Raw genomic sequence first — 23,261 nt, 5'->3', positions numbered from 1 at the left:
CCTCTAGTTTGAAAAAGTCAGGAAAGTGGGTGAGTCCAGCTCTGTTTAGGTGGAAGTGGCGAAAGAGGGAAGGATTTGCATGAAAAGGGGAGTTTCTGTTCCCTGTGAAAACCATGCAGATGCAGGGGAAAAAGAAAGTGTTTTTAAATGGACATTAGTAATTGAATTAATTGCCAAATTCTTAATTTGTGCAATTTGGCACTTTCACTTTCATTCAGGAACATTTTATGCATGCTCCCTGTGACAAATGAGATACTGGATGCGAGGAACTGCTGGAAAGTGTAGTTTAATGGAATGTTTGAAAACCGCACGGCGTATGGTGGAAAAAAAACTCTGCATATCTCTGTAACTTAGATGCACTCGGTAGGTATCGTCAGAAAGCCGTGTGTGTATAACGTTAGACTATCTAGTCACAAAATGCAGCGAAAATCCTACATGACGGTTTTAGTTTAAGGCGTTTATGTTTACATTCGGAGAGCAGCGTTTACAGAGGATCTTTCAGTCCATAATATTGTAGTGATAATAATATACTGTAAATGTAGTAACTAAATCATTTAGATTAAGGTATGTCTTTAAAAATTTAAAGAGTACTGCTGATGATACAATCTAACTTTGCCTCTGAATAAACACAAACAAAGAACACTGATCACACAATTACTAAATCTGTAGAGACAAGACAACCAACACCAACTGGAGCCGCGTCTTTATTAAAAGGAGAGGAGTGGCAAATCTGGATTTCACCATTTCCAGATGCAAAAAGCTCTCGGGTAAAACAAATGCATGTTAGCAGACCACTGTAATCCACACATGAGTCCAACTGCGCTCTCATAGCGGGGAATTGAAAACAAAACCTTTGTTGCGGCACATTTATAAACACAACACTGACGACCCATGTCTCCAAACAATTCTTCTTCTTCCACTTGTTTAAATTACGGTTGGCAGCACAACGGGGCATCTCTCTGCCGTCTGATCACTGTAACGGGTCTTTGAAGCCTATCATGCATATTATTGAAGTTGCACCTCATTAACAATAGAGCGCCCTGTATGGTTCGAACAAAGTCTATCCCTTGAACTAACGATAAAAGCTCAAAGACGTCACTTTGTAACTGCCGGTACAGGCAACCAATCTTCACACTGGAATTTACACAAGGATCTCATCGCTGTGACGTAGCTTCAAAATTTATTTTCAAACTGGAAGAACGAAATTGCTCAAAATATCTGTCCTAATAGTCTTTTTAGCAGCATGGGGGACAGATCTATGACTGTCAACATCTCAAAAAATGTGTTTTGTGACCCTTTAACATGTTTGAAATGACAAACAACCAAACAAAAGGTGCAAAAGATTTACTAGATAGACCAAAGCAAAATTAATTTAATGTTTACTTCCCTTATTTCCTAAAGACTAATATTATGTTTGCTAAGCTGTATATGATCTTTGATGATTCTCATCCTTGTGCTATTTTAAAAATGTGGTTTAACCAAACATTTGCACACGCTGCACAAATATTTACCACACTCTCACTCTCAGCTAGTAATTAACTACAGTGGTCTAACATAAATTATATCTGAGGCTCCTGAAAAGTCAATAAATGAAGTACAAAATAATATATACATTATGCAGTGCAACAATTTATTACAAAAAGAAAAAGATCATTATCATATGAATATAAAATGTGCAATTCTTATTATTACAGAATAGCATTCATTTTGTTTGTGGGAATGTTTTTATAGACTGATCTTAAATTTCTGTTATGTCATTTACAGGCCCGGCATGGTTTTGAATGTTTCCAGGATCTAAAAATACATTTAAATGAGGCTCAGCAGTGCCTCGAGGAGAAAAAAAAGTGCAATCAACATTTCCGAACATATTAATTTCTTAAATTTCTATGGTAAAACTGATGGTACTCAAAAAAACGTAAAAAATAAAATAAAATCTTCACACACATTGCATGATGTTAATCAATACGGCAAGAAGAAATAAATAAGGTTTCAGTGGACAATAATGATGAATATAATAGAAGTCTAGTGTACTACTGCTAGATTTACCATAGTACTTACTAAACAGCAATACCCATAACAAAATCAGCTATTAGTGATGTCTCAATCAGGGTTTTGTGCCCCAATCCTATCCAAGTATTTACTAATACCCAATCACAATCTGATACTTGTCAATTCTATAGGAATGTATGTCAGCGCACACTTCAAGTACATTAAAGGTATTAAAATCAACGCAATGTATATAGAGTTGTGCAGATATGTGATGTATGGTCAAACCTGAAATGATTAATACCCCAGGCAAATTCTGACTTCAAGTTACTTTTATTCTGTTTTTTTTTTTTGCTTTGTTTTTTTGGCTGGAAATGACACAGGCTTCTCTCATAGGATAATAATGTGATATACAAGAGGCATCGTTGTGGTGGGAAAAAAATCATCTGCTAAAATATTTTAAAATGAATTAAATTCATTTATTTCCTCAATTTCACACAATACCCCATAATGACAATGTGAAAAAAGATTTTTTGAAATTGTTGCAAATTTATTAAAAATAAAAAACCTGAAAAATCACATGTACAGAAGTATTCACAGCCTTTGCTGTGAATTTCACCTGTGGTCAATTCAGTTGATTTGACATGATTTGAAAAGGCATACACCTGTCTATATAAGGTCCTAGGGTTGACTGTGGATGTTAAAGCAAAAACCAAGCATGAAGACAAGGGAAATGTCTGTAGACCTCTGAGACAGGATTGTCTCGAGGCACAATGCTGGAGAAGGTAGAAAAATTTATGCTGCTCTGAAAGTTCCAATAAGCACAGTGGCCTCCACCATCCATAAGTGGAAGATGTTTAAAACCACCAGGACTCTTCCTAGAGCTGGCCGGCCATCTAAGCTGAGTGATCGGTGGAGAAGGGCCTTAGTCAGGGAGGTGATCAATAACCCGATGGTCACTCTGTCTAAACTCCAGCGTTCTTCTGTGGAGAGAGGAGAACCTTAAAGAAGGACAACCATCTGTGCACATTCCACCAATCAGGCCTGTATGGTAGAGTGGCCAGACGGAAGACTCTCCCCGCATGAAATGTAATTGAACTCTTTGGAGTGAATAAGAAACGTTACGTTTAGAAAAAAACAGGCACCGCTCATCACCAGGCTAACATCATCCCTACAGTGAAGCATGGGGGTGGCAGCATCATGCTGTGGGGATGTTTTTCAGCAGCAAGACCTGGAAGACTAGTCAGTATAGGGGGAAAGATGAATGCAGCAATGCAGAGACATCCTGAATGAAAACTTGCTTCAGAGTGCTCTTGACCTCAAACTGGGGCGATGGTTCAACTTCCAACAGGACAATGACCCAAAGCACACATGTTAAAATATCAATAGAGTGGCTTCACAACAACTCGGTGAATGTACATGAGTGGCTCAGCCAGAGCACAGGCCTAAATCCTATTAAACATCTCTGGAGAGAACTGAAAATAGCTGTATAGCGTCAATTCCCATCCAACCTGACAGAGCTTGAGAGGTACTGCAAAGAGGAATTGGCAAAAATTGTGTGCAAAGCTTGTGGCATCATATTCAAAAACACTTAAGGCTATAATTGATACCAAAGTTGCATCAACAATGTATTGAGCAATGGCTGTGAATACATGTGATTTTTCAGGTTTTTATTTTTAATAAATTTGCAACAATTTCAAAAAATCTTTTTCACATTGTCATTATAGGGTATAGTGTGTAGAATTTTGAGTAAATAAATAAATGTAATGCATTTTGGACAGGGCTGTAACATAAAAAAATGTGGAAAAGCAAAGCACTATGAATACTTTCCGGATGCACTGTATAGTTGACAGTCTGTCATTGTAGAGTTGGGTGGTATGACCAAAATTCTGTAAAAATCACTGGTTCACCAATGTCTTTACTTCCTTGTCAGGTCACCAGAATTAATAACATAATCAATATTTTTGGGAAAACTAACCCCTTAAGTCGATTTCGATCGGCTACAAAAATGGGTCCTAGTCTCGATCCTTGAGACATGCTTATTAGCTATTTCCTGGCTGATTTCTCATTTTTTAAATCAGAATAAAATAAATGAGTGAAATGAAAACATCAACATTGTCTTTCCCTCCACAGTTTGTAATATGTCAGTTCACTCAAAGTCCTTGGCCTTGATCTTAACTTTCAGAAAAGTATTCAGAAAATGTATTATTTCCAAATTAAATGCAGATTCCCCCATTACCTGTAGAAGTTCTTCATTGCTGTTGAAGCTGGTGAGTGATGAAATGCTCTCGTAAGGCCACCTGTTTATCCCAGGCATTAAGAATCCCTCGATGTTCAAGGTCTCCGAGTGACAGTGTGTGAGGATGAACCTCCTCAATGTGAGCCTTTACCCCTTCAACACTCACCGAGTACTGCTGTTCTCCACAAACCATACACACCAACAGCGGGATGACAGGGTCCAAGTCCATCAGGTAAACGTTTCTCCATTGGGCCTGTGATAAATGTCGCTCCGTTGCAGCGTTTAGTGCAAAGCTTGACTCCTCTTCTAATGGAAAAATAGTTGTAAAATTAATCACCCAACAATCTTGATATGTAATGGAAAATTTGTAATAAACACTACCTTTGAGTGCAGTCTGGCAGGACACATCTGAGCAGTTAGGATTTTCTGAGTTTTTGCTGTTTGGAAGAGAAATTAACAATAATTTTGATTAAAAAGAAACAACAACTATAAACTAGTGTTCAAATGTTTTGAGTTAGAAAAAATCATAAAAATACAAAGTTTGTTTATTTTTTTAAAAGTTTTAAAGTGTTTATTTTTGAGAACCTTAACATATTAATCACTTTTTTTATTATGCGTGAAAATCTTTAAAAATAAGATAATTAAAGGGTCTATATTTGAGAACTTTAACATATTAATAACTTTTTTAATATATGTGAAAAGCTTGTAATTAAAAAAAAGCGAGACCAGCTCTATATAGTCTTGTCTTTATAAATATAATTTATAATTCATTTATAACAGTGTAATTTTAAATAATGAATCAGTTTTTAAAAGATAAGAGACCTTTTAATATATTATTAAAAGGTCTAATGAAGTGCTTTGAAACGTGCACATTTTTTATCCGATGTTTGATGTAATCTCAACTGCAAAACAAAAAGAAAGAGACAGAGTAGCTCCTCCCCTTCTGAAAAGCAGCCAATAGCATTTTGTTTTATCACAGCTCTGCCAGGGAAGGCGTTTGAGCTCAAGCACATCAAATGAAAGTCAAATGAGAAGCGTCTTGACGGGTGATAAGGCATGTCAGATACTAAAGAGCATTTGAGTCAAGATTTGATGAGAAACTGAAGTATCAGGTGATGTGAATGAAACTGTGGATCCATTTAGGCCAGGGGTGTCCAAACTCGGTCCTGGAGGGCCAGTGTCCTGCATCTTTTAGCTCCAATCCCAATTAAACACACCTGAACCAGCTAATCAAGCTCTTTCTAGGTATACTAGAAACTTCCAGGGAGGCGTGTTAAAAGAAGTTGGAGCTAAACTATGCAGGACACCGGCTCTCCTGGACTGAGTTGGGATACCCCTGATTTAAAGAGACAAGCAACAAACTTTACATATTTATATCAGTTTTATATCTATAAAACTTAAATTTTCTCACTGTTATGTACCAAACTAGCTTATAGATATCTTTGAAGAACAACATACTGATACTAACATCTAAAAAATTTTATTTTAATTTTAATGAACCCTTAAAAACTTACTGACCTTGATATGGTAGGGTACATTGAAACAAAACATAATATAATATAATATAATATAATATAATATAATATAATATAATATAATATAATATATAATGTAATATAATATAATACAATATAATATAATATAATATAATATAACATAACACAACATAATATAATATAAATATAACATAATATAATATAATATGATATAATATAATATAATATGATATAATATAATATAATATAACACAACATAATATAATATAAATATAAAATAATATAATATAATATAATATAATATAATAAACATCATATATGGTGGCTTGAAAGTAAAAATTAATACATTTAATTACTTAACTAAAAATTTTAGTCAATTTAAGTAAGTACTCACCTCTGAACTACTGCTGAGCAGAAGCTGCTGGTGTTCTGACCCTAGAAGGTTATCAAAAAAGAAAAAAGTAAGGATAATGTACAAAACATATTATCTAAACATCAGATAGTCACAGAATGGCAATAACAAATATCAAAGAAACATGGTCATTTGGGTTTTTGACTAATATCTTATATGCAATTTGTAACAGCTGTCCTTCAATGTCCAAAGTCTGCAAAGTTGTGAAATAAAAAAAACTGCATGATAAATATATTGTCTCCTAAAATATAACCCTAACATGTCATGTTGTGAAATCTTTTGCCTGTTACCTATCTACATAGACATGATCAATATAATATATTTGCACAATACTTCTCTGCCTATGAAGATGTAGGAACACTCACTCACGTTTCATTTCAACATGGACAGGATCAATTATTTAAAATAGCACTCTTCAGCAGAGTTAGCTTAAGAAAGGGAAGGTTTTACATATCTTACATACCTTTACATACCCAATTCAAAACGAATCATTGAATCATTAAAAATGTATTCTGAAATAACAGAAATTACATTAATAATACTGTTTTTTGACCTTACATGCATTTAAACCTGATGTTTGCTTCACCTGTATGTATGTACCTAGTAAAGGGCCAGTGTACATTGGACTAAAAATAGGAAAGTGAAAAAAAATTTTGATTTTCCCTCAAGTGGTCCTTTATAGGTTTCTTTTTCTGTTGAACACAAAAGCAGATAGTTTGAAGAATGTTGAAAACTATAAACCATTGATATCCATAGCAGGATCAAAAAAATAATATGGAAGTCACTGGCTATAGGCTTCAAAAAATCTTCAAAATACCTGCTTTTGTGTTAAACAAAAGAAGGAAATTTACACAGGTTTGAAACAAGTGTACGGGGAGTAAATGATCACATGAATAAATAATGTGAATAATGATGAATAGTTTTTAGACATTAGTTTTTTTACAGAAAAGTTTTCTAGAGAAATCATGCAATTTAACCATTAATCCCAGCCAGGGAATTTAAGAAACTGGGGGGACGTAACAGTGAGTCCCAATTTCCTTCCAAAAAATGCAAATATTCAAGTCAGTTACTTGGTTTCAAATCTAAAGTAATAGCATGCATAATGTAGACATATTACATGGTAATTTCTCACACATGCACACAAACACACATACCACCATCACTATCACCACCACATTATTCTGACCTTTATTCCTGTGCACAGACATGCCTACAGGCACCAGGGCCCCACACAGGGCCTCTGCACACTGCCCCAAGTTAAAAGAGGCCTCCAAAATGCTCCGGCAATATTCCGGTGCTGAGGTATGACTGGGGCCCCACGTGGGGCCCTCTAAACACTGCTCCAATTCAAAAGAGTCTACCCCCTTACGTGCCTGTGAAATTCTGCTGCGAGATATAGCTGGGGGCCCCAGGGGACATAAAGCATGCAGTGTTATTATTACAGGGTTTTGGTATACTGCGATGTTTGGTTTTCAGTACATAATCACCCTCATGCAATTCCAACCTGTATGACTTTCTTTTTTCAGTGGAACACATGAGAGGTATTTTTGGAGTTCGTACAATGAAAGTCAATGCGGTGTTTGATTTACATGGTTTGGGCAAATACATAAATACAGTTAAAGTCAGAATTATTAGCCCCTCAAAGTATTAGCCCCCTAGTTTATTTTTTTTCCCCAATTTCTGTTTAACGTAGAGATTTTTTCACCATTTTCTAAACATAATAGTTTTAATAACTCAACACTAATAGCTGATTTATTTTATCTTTGCCATGATGACAGTAAATAATATTTGACTAGATATTTTTTTAGATATTTATTCAGCTTTATTTATTCAATTTATTCAATATTTAAGTGACATTTAAAGGCTTAACTAGGTTAATTAGGTTAACTAGGCAGGTTATGGTAATTAGGCAAGTTATTGTATAATGATGGTTTGTTCTGTAGACTATTGAAAAAAAATTGCTTAAAGGTGCTATTAATTTTTACCTTAAAATGGTGCTTAAAAAATTTAAAACTGCTTTTATTCTAGCCGAAATAAAACAAATAAGACTTTCTCAAGAAGAAAAAATATTATCAGACATACTGTAAAAATTTCCTTGCTCTGTTAAACATCATTTGGGAAATATAAAAAAAAAAGAAACAAAACAAATTCAAAGAGGGCTAATAATTCTGACTTCAACAATGTGATCATTCATAGAAGTTACATCACAGGCTATGCAATGTTGAGACTGTTAGTTAATCTTTTTAAATATTGTATTTTTATATTCTTGAAGATTGTTTATTATATGATTGTTTATTATATTTTGTACAAATGCACTCCTCTACAGAATCATAATCATCCCAATTTATTGAAAATTGTAAATTATTACCAAATACTTATTCAACTCATCTAGTGAAATTGTATTCATAACACAATATATATAATCGCAGAAAAAAAAAACATGGCAATGTTTGATTTTCTAATATCATGGAGCCATAATCGTGAGTATGTATGTATGTGTGTGTATATATATATATACACACAGTTGAAGTCAGAATTATTAGCCCCCTTTTGATTTTTTTTCTTTTTTTAATATTTCCCAAATGATGTTTAACAGAGCAAGGACATTTTTACAGTATGTCTGATAATATTTTAACTTCTGGAGAAAGTCTTATTTGTTTTATTTCAGCTAGTATAATAGCAGTTTTTAATTTTTTAAAAAACAATTTTGGGACAAAATTATTAGCCCCTTTAAGCTAATTTTTTTTTTTCGATAGTCTACAGAACAAACCATCATTATACAATAACTTGCCTAAATACCCTAACATGTCCAATTCACCTTATTAACCTAGTTAAGCCTTTAAATGTCATTTTAAGCTGTACAGAAGTGTCTTGAAAAATATCAAGTAAAATATTATTTACAGTCATCATGACAAAGATCAAATAAATCAGTTATTAGAAATAGGTTTCTAAAACTATTATGCTTAGAAATGTGCTGAAACAATCTTCCCTTCATAAAACAGAAATTGGGGAAAAAAAATAAACAGGGGTGTTAATAAGTCAGGGGGGCTAATAATTCTGACTTCAACTGTATATACACACACACACATATATATATATATAGACAGTTGAAGTCGAAATTAATAGCCCTCCTGTAAATTTTTGTCTCTTTTTCAAATATTTCTCAAATGGTGTTTAACAGAGCAAATTTTTTTTCACAGTATACCTGATAATATTTCTTATTCTAGAGAAAGTCTTGTTGTTTTTATTTTGGCAAGAATAAAATTTATTTTGTAATTAAAAAAAAAAAAACATTTTAAGATCAATATTATAGGCCCTCTTAAGCAATATTTTTTCAAAAGTCTACAGAACAAACCAGAACAATGACCTTGCCTAGTTAACCTAATTAACCTAGTTATGCCTTTTAAATGCACTTTAAGCTGAATACTAGTATCTTGAAAAATATCTAGTAAAATATGATGTACTGTCATCATGGCAAGTCAAAATAAATCAATTATTAGAAATGAGAATTAAAACTATTATGTTTAGAAAAAAATCAGTTAAACAGAAATTGGGGAAAAGTATACAGGAGGCTAATAATTCTGACTTCAACTGTTTATAGTTTAAAGTTTGAAAGGACATAAGGATGAGTAAATGATGGGTGGTTGTTTATCCTGATAGCGAAAAGCACATCAGTTTGCCCAGTGCAGTCTAAACCACAGATTGGTTCGACAGATTTGTCACACGAATAAACAAATGCATGATCTGTGGGTTCTGCTGTGTGGGCATCACAATCACAGCAGTGCTGCACTTTGGTCTGGTTTTGCTCTCAGCGCAATCTGTAAATGAGGGGGATGTGTCCAGCGTTCCAGTTGTTCTCTTCTCTGTGTACTTTTTTAATAGTTCGTTGTGTCTTTCATGCTAAACAAATGCTGAATTTAATGGTCCCTTTACAATAAGGAGTTATTAGTTAATGTAATTATTAACATGAATTAATAACGAACAATACTTGTACATCATTTATTAATCATAGTTCATAGTTCAATCATAGTTCAAGCATTATTCATAGTTATTCATGAATCATAGTTCAAGCATTATTTAAATATAAATTCATGCTTTTTAACATGAACTAACAATGAACAACTGTATTTCCACAAACTAACATTAACAAGATTATAAATACTGTAATAATTATATTGTTTATGTCAGTAAATACTGGCAACCCCAGATTAATAAAGAGACTAAGTCGAAAATAAAATAAATACATTAACTAACATTCACCAATACAATCTTATTGTAAACGTTACCAATTTATTTAAACAAAAATACTAGTAATAGCCTACTGTGAAATAATACTGCAATCATATGATTATTTTAAAAACATTCTATATATGAAGAGTTCAGATGCAAAACCTCTAAATCCATCAGACCTCTTTCTTGTAACTGAGCATTTTCTATCAGGCTCATATATTTAGGTTTAGAAGTTTCATTTTATATGTACAGTAATGATAAGGTTATTAGCTGGTAAATAAAATAACTTTTTTTCAAAAATGTCACTTTAGACAATTCTTTGGTTTTTAACAAGGTAGATTTCCCTTTCGTCAAAACCAGCTAAATCCATTTGTGCTTCTTTTGCAAAAACCTCTAAATCCACCTACTGAGTCAAGACAGTGTAATTAGTTGAAAAATCACCAAACATGCAATTAGAAATTATTTTACCAATTATAAAGCACATTACACATACCACCTAAAATACATAAATCTGTCAAGAAGTGGTGGTTCATCCCGCTGTGATAAACCAGGGAAAAAGCAGAAGGAAAATGAATGAAATCTGTCAATTAAGTGCTTTAATCAATAACATTAAAACTGACATTAATTAAATCTGAACAATCTGTTGTCATTTCTAATATTTGGGATTTAGATTTAATGTAAGTAGAGCAATGTAAACATTGTAAACTAAGCCTCTTAGATTCAAATAATGTAGTGTAAAAACATTGTGTAAAAAAATTGTGAAATATCAATATCTGTGCATTGTCTATTGATATAAAACGCTTATCAGACGTAAAGGTAATATGAAGTAATATAAATAATGTTACATTTTATACAATATAGCTATCTTTTTAAACAACAGCTTACATTAGCTAATAAAACACAAGGTAGGCCTACTGGGCAAAAAGAACATGCAATTTTAAAAGCTGTCATGCATTCATTCCCACCGTACATAAGGTGTCTTGGTCTCTTGTTTATCCTCATAGCATCCATGTGGGATAAAAAAACAGCATCTTAACTTCGCCTTTCGTGAAACTCAGTTGCCGTTAAATGTATAGTAAATTGGACTCATTCAAAGTAGCGTTGCTGTGCAAAAAAAACGTTATGAATGCATGTTACACTTCGGACTGTACAGTGTGTTTTCTTTTTAAGTCAGACAGGCTCATCCAGTTCATCAATCTCCATCTTTTAAAATTTAAATTGGAAGCGGAATAAAACAGTCTCCTCATAAAGCCGGCATATCATTGCGCCTTACATTGAAAAAAATTTGATTCGATTCGCGCCTTCTGATTGGTTCTCAGGATATAGTGGCTTTTGCTGTCAAAGGCAAGTGGCGCTTAGATGCTTTTGCCAACAGTTTTTTTCTGAAGGCGCTGACGCTGGGATTTAGTTGATTTGAAGCAAATTTATTTGTTGATGTTGACATGCCTAAAGCATTCCCTTAATGTCATTAGCTTATTTTTTGCGGAAGTCACGTTTAGCGGCTTTTGCATCTGAACTCTTCATGTCTTATTACTTTCGATGTTGATTGCTGCTTAATATTTTTATGGAAACAGTGATACAGTTTATTCAGGATCCCTTTATGAATATGAAGTCTAAAATAACTGCATAAATCTGAAATCTTGTGCAATGTCATTGCATCCTTGTTGAAGACAAATCTCAATGTCTTTTTAAATAACTTCAATGAGCCCAAACATTTGAATAGCACGGTACATAAATTATATTAAACATAATATAAATTTACCTGTGTAGCCTGGCTATGTGGAGTAGCCATCATCTGGTGTAGCTTTCTCTCAGATTCTGCTTTTCTAGCTCTCTGCTCCTGTTTCTTGATCCTCCATTGCATGCGTCTTCTGCGTATGACCTCTTCTGAATCTTCTTGTGGATTTGGGGTTGCCGTTATTTGGCTTCTGTTGGTTCTTGATTTATTTGAAGACTGTGTCTGCAGACCTGCTACAGGTTTAGTGCAACGTCTTGCTCTTTTCTGACATGGAAACAGTCTGCATGTTGAAGTGTCCTGGGAAATATCTCGCATGACAGTTGTGCTGGGTTGTTTCTTGGTGGGAGTCTGAAACAGGAGCAAACATTACAGAGCTAACAGTTGCTGAAAAAATATTACACATTAATTATATATAGTGCTCAGCATAATTACGTCCACCCCATTTTGAAAATAAATATTTGTTTTTTATTTCTCAGTGAACATAAGCAATGTATTTTGGTGCATTTATACAAAACAGATTTATTAGCCAGATATGTTTATTAAAATAATATTTCAGTCACCAAACATATTTAGAAATTTAAAGATAATACAATTCAATTCAAGCTAAATATTTTTAATCACAACCTACAAAATTTCAACTAATTTTTTCAATGTTTTTGCTTCTCTTGATTTTTCCTCCTTTTTAAATTTTGTATTTAATATTTTTCTATAACATGTAAATTGTGGTTACCAGTTTTTGGACCATTATTGTAAGTTATTTTGTTATAAAAGCTCCCGATTTGGCTTCAGTACTGACTAATCTAATGTATATGCACAAATATAATATTTTATAGCTTCCTATTAAAATATGAATTTAAAAGATTTGTGAGGGGTGTACTTATATATGCTGAGCACTGTACTTCATTACATTAACTAATGTAATTTAATTTCTTTCTTCCCTATATGTAAATTACTTCAAATAACTAAAAGGATGTGGACATTAAAGGGTTAGTTTACACATAACTATGTTATTAATTACTCCCTTTCATGTATTTCCATCCCCTGAGAGATTCGTTCAGCTTCAAAAGTCAAATTAAGATATTTTCGATATAATCCTATAGACAGCAATGGTCCCAAGACATTTAATGTCCAAAAAGGAACCAAAAACATTCTCAAAACATTCCATGTTACCTCAGTGGATAAACCGTAATCAAATGAAGTTCCAAAGAACAATTATGTGCGCAAAAAAACGGACCCTTTTCAATCCTTGAAAGTTGAAAGAAGGTCGCTGGTTCGAGCCTCATCTGGATCAGTTTGCGTTTCTGTGTGGAGTTTGCATGTTCTACCCGCGTTCGCTTGGGTTTCCTCTGGGTGCTCCAGTTTCCTAGACAGTCCAAAGACATGTGGCACAGGTGAATTGGGTAGGCTAAAAAAATGTCTGTAGTGAATGAGTGTGTATGGTGGTTTCCCAAAAATATGTTGCATTTGGAAGGGCATCCGCTGCGTAAAACATATGCTGAATAAGTTGGCGGTTCATTTTACTGTGGCAACCCCAGATTAAAAAAGGGACTAAGCCGAAAAAAATGAATATATATACACATGCATAACATGTAGATATCTATAATCCTGGACCAGGCCATATCTTGAGCAGCTGCTGTGGTGTTTATGGAGGACTGGTTCCTGTAAGACCCCAATGACAGACGAGTCTTTGCATTGATCCTGAAGGACCAGCCTTTACACCAGCAGGTGACCTCTCCAACCTGCAGTTTCTCCACGATGGACCTCCAGTGCCCTCCAGCCTCTGGCACCTAGACTGCAGCTCTGCACATGAAGTTTGGCCAGAGGAGAAATGGTCGTGCCCAACTGAGCCTGGTTTCTCTTGAGTTTTTTTTTCTTCTTTACTTTCGCTAATTGGTAAAGTTTGTTCCTTGCCGCTGTCGCCACTGGCTTGCTTGGTGTGGGACTTGTGGAGCTGTGCATCGATGGATTTGCTCTTCAGTGCTTGGACTTTCAGCAGTGAAAATTAAACCACACTGACCTGAACTAAACTGAACTTCAACTCTGAAAACTGAACTGACACTGTTTCAATCTAATACAATCTTCTATTTTAAGCTACTTTGACACAATCTACATTGTAAAAGCGCTATAGAAGTAAAGATGAATTGAATTCAATTGAATTTGTTGTACTCTCCCATTCACTGCGCTCTAAGTTTACCTAACTATGACGACTTCCGCAACTGAGAAACATGAAAAGGCTCCATTTGATCACCAAAGTCTCCTCTGATGAACATTTAGCATAGGCCAGTGGTTCTCAAACTTTTTTCATCAACTACCACCTCAGAAAAAAATTGTCTCTCCAAGTACCACCATAATGACCAGTATTACAATACAGTAGCTAGTAGGCCTACTTAAGCACCCACAGCTCTGCACAGTTCAAAAACCAGGCAGATAAATTCCTATTATTAAGAACATTTATTATTGTCAGCCACTTTAAACATTATAAATAGTTTAAACATTAACACTGTATTTTGCTTACAAGGAAAAAACAGGCAAAATAAAATGTCAACGTTTTAATTATATGTGCTTTTAAAAGTTAAATAAAAATGGTTGGCTACTGTTCTTAAAAAATCAAAAACTCCTGACTTAAATGTAAAGTATTAACATATAGTAGCCTATTCATCAACCTGGAAATGTTGCTTGGGCCTCATAAATATAGGCTATATGTCATCATATTCATATATAAATCATTTGTGATAAATTTTGAAATATATCTTGCATGTATATATGACATATTTGATTCCTCCGCGTACCACTAGAAGGAAGCCCGCATACCACTAGTGGCACAAGTACCACAGTTTGAGAACCACTACCATAGGCAATACACTGTATTTACCATTAGAGTAAGCAGCATGAAACACCAGCATCGTATTGCCTGCAGACCTGACACAGAAGACACAGGCAAACAAATCTGATCCACTGAAGTCACATTGAATGTTTTGACAAGGTTTTTGGTTTATTACCTAAACTTTGAACTCTCAGGACTGATCGTCTATGGAGGGCCAGAGAGCTCTTGGATTCCATGTAAAATATCTTCATTCATGTTCTGAAGATGATTGAAGGTGTCAGGGGATTTAAACAACATGAGGCTGAGTAATTAATAGCAGAATTAGCATTTACGGGTGAACTTACCCTTTACAGAATTTAAAAACTAATATCAATGCAACCCACCTGTAGAGCCAGCCTGCAAATAGCTGCTTCTTTGTTGGCCTTTCTGGCCCGCTGTTGTCTCTTCATCAACCGCCAATACTCTCTTTTTCTTTGAAGTTCATCACTTTCACCAAGCCCCTGCTCTTGCAAGGCTTCTAAAGGATAGGACATCATGAGATCTGCCCTATCATCATTAAACTTCTTCATGCTTCCACACTGAGCCTCTGGAGAAAATGTACTGCTTTCATCTGCAACCTCTTCACAGACATTATGAGATTTATGATGACTGGTGTCTTCAAGAGATGATGCTCGAGGGCTCATTTTGACCACTTTAAAGCTTGTTTCTGCAGAGATGTCACACTCTAATACGTCTTGTTGTAAGGTAATGTCTGGCTTTGTATCTTCAGTCAACTGAACAGGCTCATTTTCACTCTTCACATGCATTTCGATAGCATTATCTTTTGGTGTGCCAACTAATTCCTCCAGAAGCTTCTTCATAGATGCCACAGCCTGCAGAGTGGTGTCTTGATGGTCCACAGCTGTTGGAGGATCAGCGGGTGTTTCTTTAGCACCGATGCAGGGATTCATTTCTGGGATGGAAAAGACAGCATTTATAGAGGGATAGACGTGTTCTTCTTTTATTGGAGTTGGCGTAGTGGTTGAGAACTCACAAACTGTAGTGGAAACAGATGAAGTAATAATGTGCCTTTGGTTTGACTTCTTGTTTTGCTCTCTCTGCTTTAACACTAAAACCTTGGATCTAAGCAGACCATTCCTAAGTCGAGCAGCCCGCTTAGCCCTTTGCTCTCGTTTCTTGATCCTCCAGTACTCCCTCAAACGGGTGATTCTTTCTTCTTCTGTTAGGGTTTCTGGCTGATTTGTGATTGACGTACTGCTCTTAACTGCATCTCTGGCTAACCTGGACTTTACCAAAGAGCCTTGATGAGGGTTAGTAGAAAAACTACATTGAGGAGAAACTAGCTTAGTGGCTGGTTGAGCATATGAATATAGGAGAGAGCCTACTTTACTCTTTACAATCCTTTTTGTACAGGAAAAGTTGTAACTTACAGACAGAGAAGCCTCAGGAGAACCCTTTGAAATGGAGCCCATCATAGTCCTGTCATCTCTGATAAAGCCACCAATGGTCTGTGAAGAACTTCCAAGTGCACTTGCTTTGCTTGTTTGAACACACATCTGTTTGACGCTGGCGTGATGGGATCTCATTTGATGCTTCACTGTATCTCGTTCCTTTAATCGTGCTTTCATCACCATAGCTAGCCTTGCTCTCTGTTCACGCTTTTTAATTCGCCAATACTCCTTCTGCCTGGCGTGCTGATCCTCTGGAGACTCAAATCTGGAAGCACCAAGAAAGGATTTCCTCATTTGCTTTTGACGTGTTTGAGTATGCGCAAATGTTGGCACTTTGGATTTGTTGAGAGGTTGGATGACACGTGAGGATGGTTGCAAAATACAAGAGGATAAAGATGCATGGTTAAGTTTTGTGCCTTGAATTTGTTGTTTTCTTGTCCGAAAACTATACAATTTTGCTCCTGATGGCTGTTGATTGATGCATATGGGATTCACGGAGTTGAAGTTGATTCCTCTCAAAGCTTTACTGTAAGCAGGAGACAAAGCGTGTGTGATACCAACACAGGAAGGCAGTGCTTTTCCGAGACTCCCTTCTCCTTCCCTGGCCAGCCTCGCAGCCAGCTTTGCTCTTTGTTCTCGTTTTTTAATGCGCCAAATTTCTCTGCGCTTTGCAGCGGTCTCTTCTTCAGTCATAGTCACTCCAGCGTTGTGCTTTGAAGCAAAGGCACCTGTTCGTCTCTTAGTTTTATGACTATTAAGGATTTCATAAGCTTTACATTTTGAAATGTTCAAGGTTTTGAGACAGTTCTGGTTGCTGTGCACTGGTAAAACCACAGATGCTTGTTTTTGCGGACACATTGCTAATTGCTTGCCATTTAGGGTTGACGCTCCTGTTTTTTGAGCACCAGTCCTCATTGGATACAACTCTAAGCATGTTGTCGGTGCCAGATGGCTTGTAGGGTTGGACGTCTCAACTGTTTTAGCATCTGTGTTTGATGACCTTGTTATATTTTTACTGCCCTTCATGGAATTGGTGCTTGTTTTTTGGATGTTTTGAGGCAAGACATGGTTGAGCTTAGTCTTTTGAAACCATCGATCATTTTGGCATGGCACTGAAGCAACATTTCTCTCAGACACTAATAGACCTGAGTTGAAGGAGTTTTTAGAAACTTCAGCCTCCTCCAGTTTGCATGAAACGTCACAATTACGTAGAGGAAGACCACAACTAACTCTGGGAATCTGCACGAAGGGTTCATGCCTACCAACAGACCTGCACAACCTCAGGTTTTCATCGCCAATCTTTTTTTTGGCAGATGACTTTCTTGCCCTCTGCTCTCGTTTCTTGCTCCTCCAATACTCCCTTTTGCGAGCGAGAGCTGCATCATCAATCTCACTTGATGGTTTATAATGTCGTTTAGACGTAGTCTTTCTGGACATGCTTGCGCTTTGGTTACAACATCATCAAACTGCTGTTTATTGTCAAACACTAAAGTATGTCTTCTTCGGCAGAACAGAACCTGCTCCAAACAGCATTTCTGATCGGTCACATCTTTAATTTAGGTTAAGCAGACTCTCATAGTGTTTCATGTAGATGGATTTTGCATGTAGTGCTTGAGGCATACTGTATATTTTTCTGAAATAAAGTAGGAGTAAGTGACCTGCAGGGGAAAAAAGCACACAGAATTCATAATCAGACTTTAAAAATGACGAGGGAAATATTTGTAAATTATAGAATGTGAGCTAATACTAAACCTTTAGCAGCAATAAAATGAAAATTTAAAAACGTAACTAATTTAAAAAAACAGGGCCATTCTAGACCTCCATGGGCAGGAAAAGGGTGCACATCCAACATCAACTGGGCCACCATACATTTCTCCAACACAACTAATCCAACACAGGATCTACAAATGAGAAACAGTCAATAAGAACAATTTACACAGCATACAATACGCTTTTTTCAAGCGGCCCCCATTTTAAAAAACGAAGCCACTCTGGGAAGAAACCCGGAAGTAAAGGATCAGCACTTTAAACATTGCAACAACATCCTGTTGCGTCAATTTCAAAGTGCAGATGTGGTGTAAACATCACTTTAATATGATTTAGTTCAGTTTCATTTAAACAATTAAAAGTATATTAGGCATCATCAAACAAAACTATAATCTCTGTAAGGGTAATACGCTTAAGTGTGCTCCTAGGCTGCTGTTAACGGCACCAGGTAAACACCGTGGGGACGCTTCCCTGCTTCAGCCTTTGTAACCTGGAGAGCGACAAAACGATGCAGTCCTCTGTAGCAAACTCTCGTGTTATCTGTAATAGCGTTGTCATGGTACTAAATTTAAAAAATGTCCATTTCCCACTAACATTTAAACACTTTGATAAACACTGCTTATTTGCCATAGTATTCACCAGTTCTCAACAGAAATTACTGTGATTGGCCGTGAAGGTCATTAGTTCACCGCTTGTCACCCCGAGTGCAAACACAGATACACAGACACTGGAGCGTTTTAAAGCTGCAAACATCAGTCAAATCATCTGTTGATCGCTCGTCTGTGGTTGCACCCTGTAAGTGAAGTGCAGTGAACTGATGACCTTCATGGCCAATCACAGTCATTTCTGTTGAGAACTGGTGAATAATATGGCAAATCAGCGCTGTTTAAGAACGCGCTAAAAGTGCTTAAATGTTAGCTGGCAATTGAAAGGGATTTTTTCAGTACCAAAATTCAGTATCATGACAAGTCTAATAAAGTGAAAGAATCAGTTCATTAATTTGAGTTTGATAAATGGCATCTAAAACATGCATTTGGGAATGAAAACGTTAGCTAACAAGGGTCATTTCCCCTAACTTCTTAGCTGAAAATGAGGTCCGATATCCCTTTTTATTTTCACTATCCATTCACAACGACCTTCGGGTCACTCGGAAAGCGGTAAAATGTTAAATTTGTGTCACTTCCTCTTCGCTGATAAGATATACAGCCAGGAACACAACGTTCCAGTGTGACTCCAGGCGATACTTCCGGGCTTTTAAAATGGCGGCCACATAAAATCAGTCTATGCAAAATGCAACTAAATCCAACGCATGTAGCTATAAAGATGACAGGTACTGAACAATTATCTATATGGGGAAAAGGAAAGTCTGAGGAAAGTTTTGGGGAATTGTGCCCCACATGCTGTGTCTGAGATACTGAACTGAATTTACAGGAACATCAAGCACTGCATGGCAAGCACCGATGTTCTATTAGTTTAGAACAGGGGTGCTCAACCCTGTTGCTGGAGATCTACCTTTTAACAGAGTTCACCTCCAACCCTAATTAGGACCTGAAACGCACTTGATAATTACAGGCAGGTGTATTTGATATGGGTTGCAACTGATGTGATATCTGCATGAAGGTAGATCTCCAGGAACAGGGTTGATCACCCTTGGTTTAGAATAGGGATGTCCAAACTCGGTCCTGGAGAGACGGTGTCCTGCAGATTTTAGCTCCAACTTGCTTTAACACACCTGCAAGAATGTTTCTAGAAAGCCTATAAAGCTGCAGTCACACTAGACTTTTCTCCCTATTGACTTCCATAAGTTCCAGCCTCAACCACGGCGAATGAAGCTCTGCACAAGACTTTTGGCCAGCGGAGAAATTAAAATGGTCGTGCCCAACTGAGTCTGGTTCTCTCAAGGTTTTTTTTCTTCACTCCCATCAGGTGAAGTTTTTTTTTCCCTCTCCGCTGTCGCCACTGCCTCACATGGTTCAGGATTGGTAGAGCTACGCATCGATGAATTTGCTCTTCAGTGTTTGAACTCTCAGTAATGATTAAATCACACTGAACTGAGCTTAAAACTGAACTGAACTTAAACACTAAAACCTGAACCACACTGTTCCAGTTACTATGACCATTTATGTGAAGCTGCTTTGACACAATCTACATTGTAAAAGCACAATACAAATAAAGCTGAATTGAATTGAATTGAATAAGTGAAGTTTATTCATAAACTAATTTCGAGAGGATCACGTGCTTATGATTTATCACGGCCGGTCTCGCATTTGCTAATCACTATCTTCCAATCATATGAGCCCAAAGCTACTATAAATAGCCAGAGTTTTCGGTTCACTTTATCTTCGTTTGGAAGAAACCCCCCTCCTCCCCTATTCTCTTCCTTTACCTCTGATTGGGCGGCACGGTGGCCCAGTGGTTAGCACTGTGAGCCCCACAACAAGAACACTGCCAGCCCTGGTTCCACAGGACCGGTGGGTGTTTCTGTGAGGAGTTTGTATGTTCTCCCCGTGTCCGCGTGGGTTTTCCCCGGGTTCTCCGGTTTCCTCCCACCATCCAAAGACATTCAACATGCATAACAATCAAGCTTTTGTTTAACCCCTTGTGTTCCCTTAGCTACCGCAGCAGGGGAGTTCTGAGATCCACCGAGCTCAGGCTCCCCTCTCGCTCTGCCAACGGGAGGAAGCCCTGGGCTCGAGGAGCCCTTGAGCTCGGGGCTCTCTCCCGGGACAGCATGCCAAACAAGCTTTTATAAATCATCAGCTAAGTGTGAACTCTTGAAATACGCACGTGAATGCGGCAGACTGAAAACACAAGTTTGCAGTTTGCTTCGTTGCAAAGTTCAAGCTTGGTGAACTCATCCTGCAAAATCGCATTACGTGACTGCGTGAGACCAATCGATGATCAAAACGTGACCTCTTTAAAACAGATATTTATAATATAGACCAAGCTATCGCTTTTTTAAATGTCCAATCATCTTGTTTAATCCAGCCCCTTTTCGCAGCGCCATACAATAGAATTTTGCATGCTGAAACAGTGTGACCGCATCATAAGAGCTTGATTAGCTTGTTCAGGTGTGTCTGATTGGAGTTGGAACTGAACTTTGCATGACACTGGCCGTCCAGTACTGAGTTTGGACATTCTGGTTTAGAACTATGCTACAGAACAAATGGGGACATTATGGTCCAAGACCGTACTTAATATTAATGTATGTGCAGAATATTTCAGTAGGATGCTGTCACTAAAATATGATACTGCTAATTTGCAAGCTGCTTTGCATAAAAAGCAAGAGCAAATAATAATAAATGTAAATATCACTGCCAGAGAGTCACACTATGAGCTCCCAAGTGATGTATCTGCTTTGTTCTTATAGGTCAAATGTATTATGCAATAGGGAAGTAAACAATTGCACTGCATTGCATATAATAAAGCTACTGGCAAAACTACTGACACTTTATATTCAGAAAGCTTACATTTAGTCAATAATTATAATGCAAATCAGTTGAAGAATAAAATCAGTAGATCGCTTTATTAGAACAAAACAGTAGCCTACTATAAGAGTTACTTAAATTTCACATTATTTTGGTTAATATTTGAAGCTTTACAGCCACTTGTCCTGTTTACATTCACTTATTGAAAAAGAGCAGCCTGCGCAATCTGCAAAATATGTTTTTCTGCATTTCACAAAATACAGAAAAACATACAGGTTTGGAGCAACACGAGCGTGAGTAAACATTTGCCTGATTTGCATTTTAATTCAACCATTTGTTTGAGATAGGATTTAATCTGTAGCTAAAGAAAGGGGTTTCTACACAAGTATTAGAACATAAATATTCTAATAATAATCAAATGTGTTGTAAGGTTAATTGTGTGTTAACTGTATTTTTAAAAAAAAGCTCAAATACATGGCAAACAAGTTATTATCATTTTAAATCTCATCTCACAGTCAATATAGCTGTTTTCTATTTCGACCAACACTGGCGTTTTGATAAGAGCCTATAAGTTTATTGATAAACGAGTTAATATAATGTGGAAAAAAATATAAAAAACAGCATCATATTAAAACAAATGTCGTGATTTTAGTGAGCTATCACTGTCTTCAATGTATAACAAAGATAATGTTGTCTTCCTGCTCTGCCCTCGTGAGCTGCTGTTTGCGTTTCTATCGGCTGTGGCGGACAGTCGTTTTTTCATTGTAACGTTAAAAGCACTAGGTGACCTGACGACAAGTTTGTTAAACATGCGTTTGTTTTACCTGGTATTAACATCTAAACTTTCTTTAAGCTGAGATTCAGGACATCGCAGTCTCTTCCTGGTGCAGCTTTTCTTTCTTGCGGTGCCTTGACAACGGAGAAAGTACCAGGATGTAAAGCGTGTGCGTGTACGGAGAGCCTTAAAGCACCAGCGTCCCTTGCTTCCTGAAAACAATTACATTTTGCTTTTAAAATACGTTAGGGATCCGTTGCGGATGACTAAATTAGTATTATTTTTATTTGTTATTATAATATTATAGATTTATATATTGAGAATTTTAAACGACTAGTAAACAATGAGGTAATTTCACGAAAAGGTGCCATTTGACAACGTAAACAAAGAATGGCTAGCAAAGGGTGCCTGACCAACTTCCACTTTGCTGTGCACTTATTGCATTTTAACGAACACCTTGGCTTTCAGTTAAAGCAAAAATTAAACAAATGAAGAAAGGGAAATGTCTTATTTATCATTTTAATTTAATTGAATAGATAAGGATTAAAAATTCTGCCAAATCAATTTAACAATGGCATTCAATTATTCATTCATTCATTTTCTTTTCAGCTTAGTCCCTTTATTAATCTGGGGTCGCCACAGCGGAATGAACCGCCAACTTGTCCAGCAAGTTGCTGTAAGGCAACGTCGCTACCCACTGCGTCAGCCCACATTCACTTATATTACATTATTTATAAAAAGCATACACTTTTTAAAATGGATGCAATAACTATTGACCAATTAACTTCCTTTGCTATAACAGCGCATCCTTCAGATAACAAAATACTTCAAATTAGCCTGAAATTCAATTATATAATAAAATATACATTAATAAATGATTAAAAAATGTATTCAATAAATGCAAGTGAATAAATA

The 23,261-nt window shown here is 36.3% G+C and overlaps 2 protein-coding genes across 8 annotated transcripts in view; both read right to left on the bottom strand.

The window, feature by feature from the left end:
- eml3 (EMAP like 3) overlaps window positions 1-4,285 on the bottom strand; it is a 103,104-nt gene extending 98,819 nt beyond the window's left edge. Inside the window, exon 1 of the mRNA XM_068222561.2 lies at window positions 4,226-4,285. The gene's annotated coding sequence lies outside the window, so the exon portion shown is untranslated. The remainder of the gene's footprint in view (window positions 1-4,225) is intronic.
- On the bottom strand, window positions 4,226-22,508 carry si:dkey-28a3.2. Of its 7 annotated transcripts, none has more exons than XM_009303002.5 (7): window positions 22,396-22,508; window positions 18,129-18,277; window positions 15,309-18,034; window positions 12,126-12,449; window positions 6,116-6,156; window positions 4,607-4,662; window positions 4,226-4,531 (listed from the first exon to the last, which is right to left on the bottom strand). In XM_009303002.5, the coding sequence occupies exons 3-7, from the start codon at window positions 17,811-17,813 to the stop codon at window positions 4,239-4,241; spliced, it is 3,219 nt and encodes a 1,072-aa protein (XP_009301277.2). In that variant the 5' UTR covers window positions 17,814-18,034; window positions 18,129-18,277; window positions 22,396-22,508; the 3' UTR covers window positions 4,226-4,238. The 7 variants fall into 7 exon arrangements, with proteins under 7 accessions (XP_009301277.2, XP_073764288.1, XP_009301278.2 ...); XM_073908187.1 differs by having other exon boundaries at window positions 18,166-18,277; XM_009303003.5 differs by having other exon boundaries at window positions 18,195-18,277.
- Between the last annotated feature and the right edge of the window lie 753 nt (window positions 22,509-23,261).

This window comes from Danio rerio, chromosome 7 (assembly GCF_049306965.1).
Source record: "Danio rerio strain Tuebingen ecotype United States chromosome 7, GRCz12tu, whole genome shotgun sequence".
Classification (NCBI taxonomy): domain Eukaryota; kingdom Metazoa; phylum Chordata; class Actinopteri; order Cypriniformes; family Danionidae; genus Danio; species Danio rerio.
The sequence above is the reverse complement of the archived record's forward strand: the minus strand, read 5'-3'. Positions and strand labels throughout refer to the sequence as shown.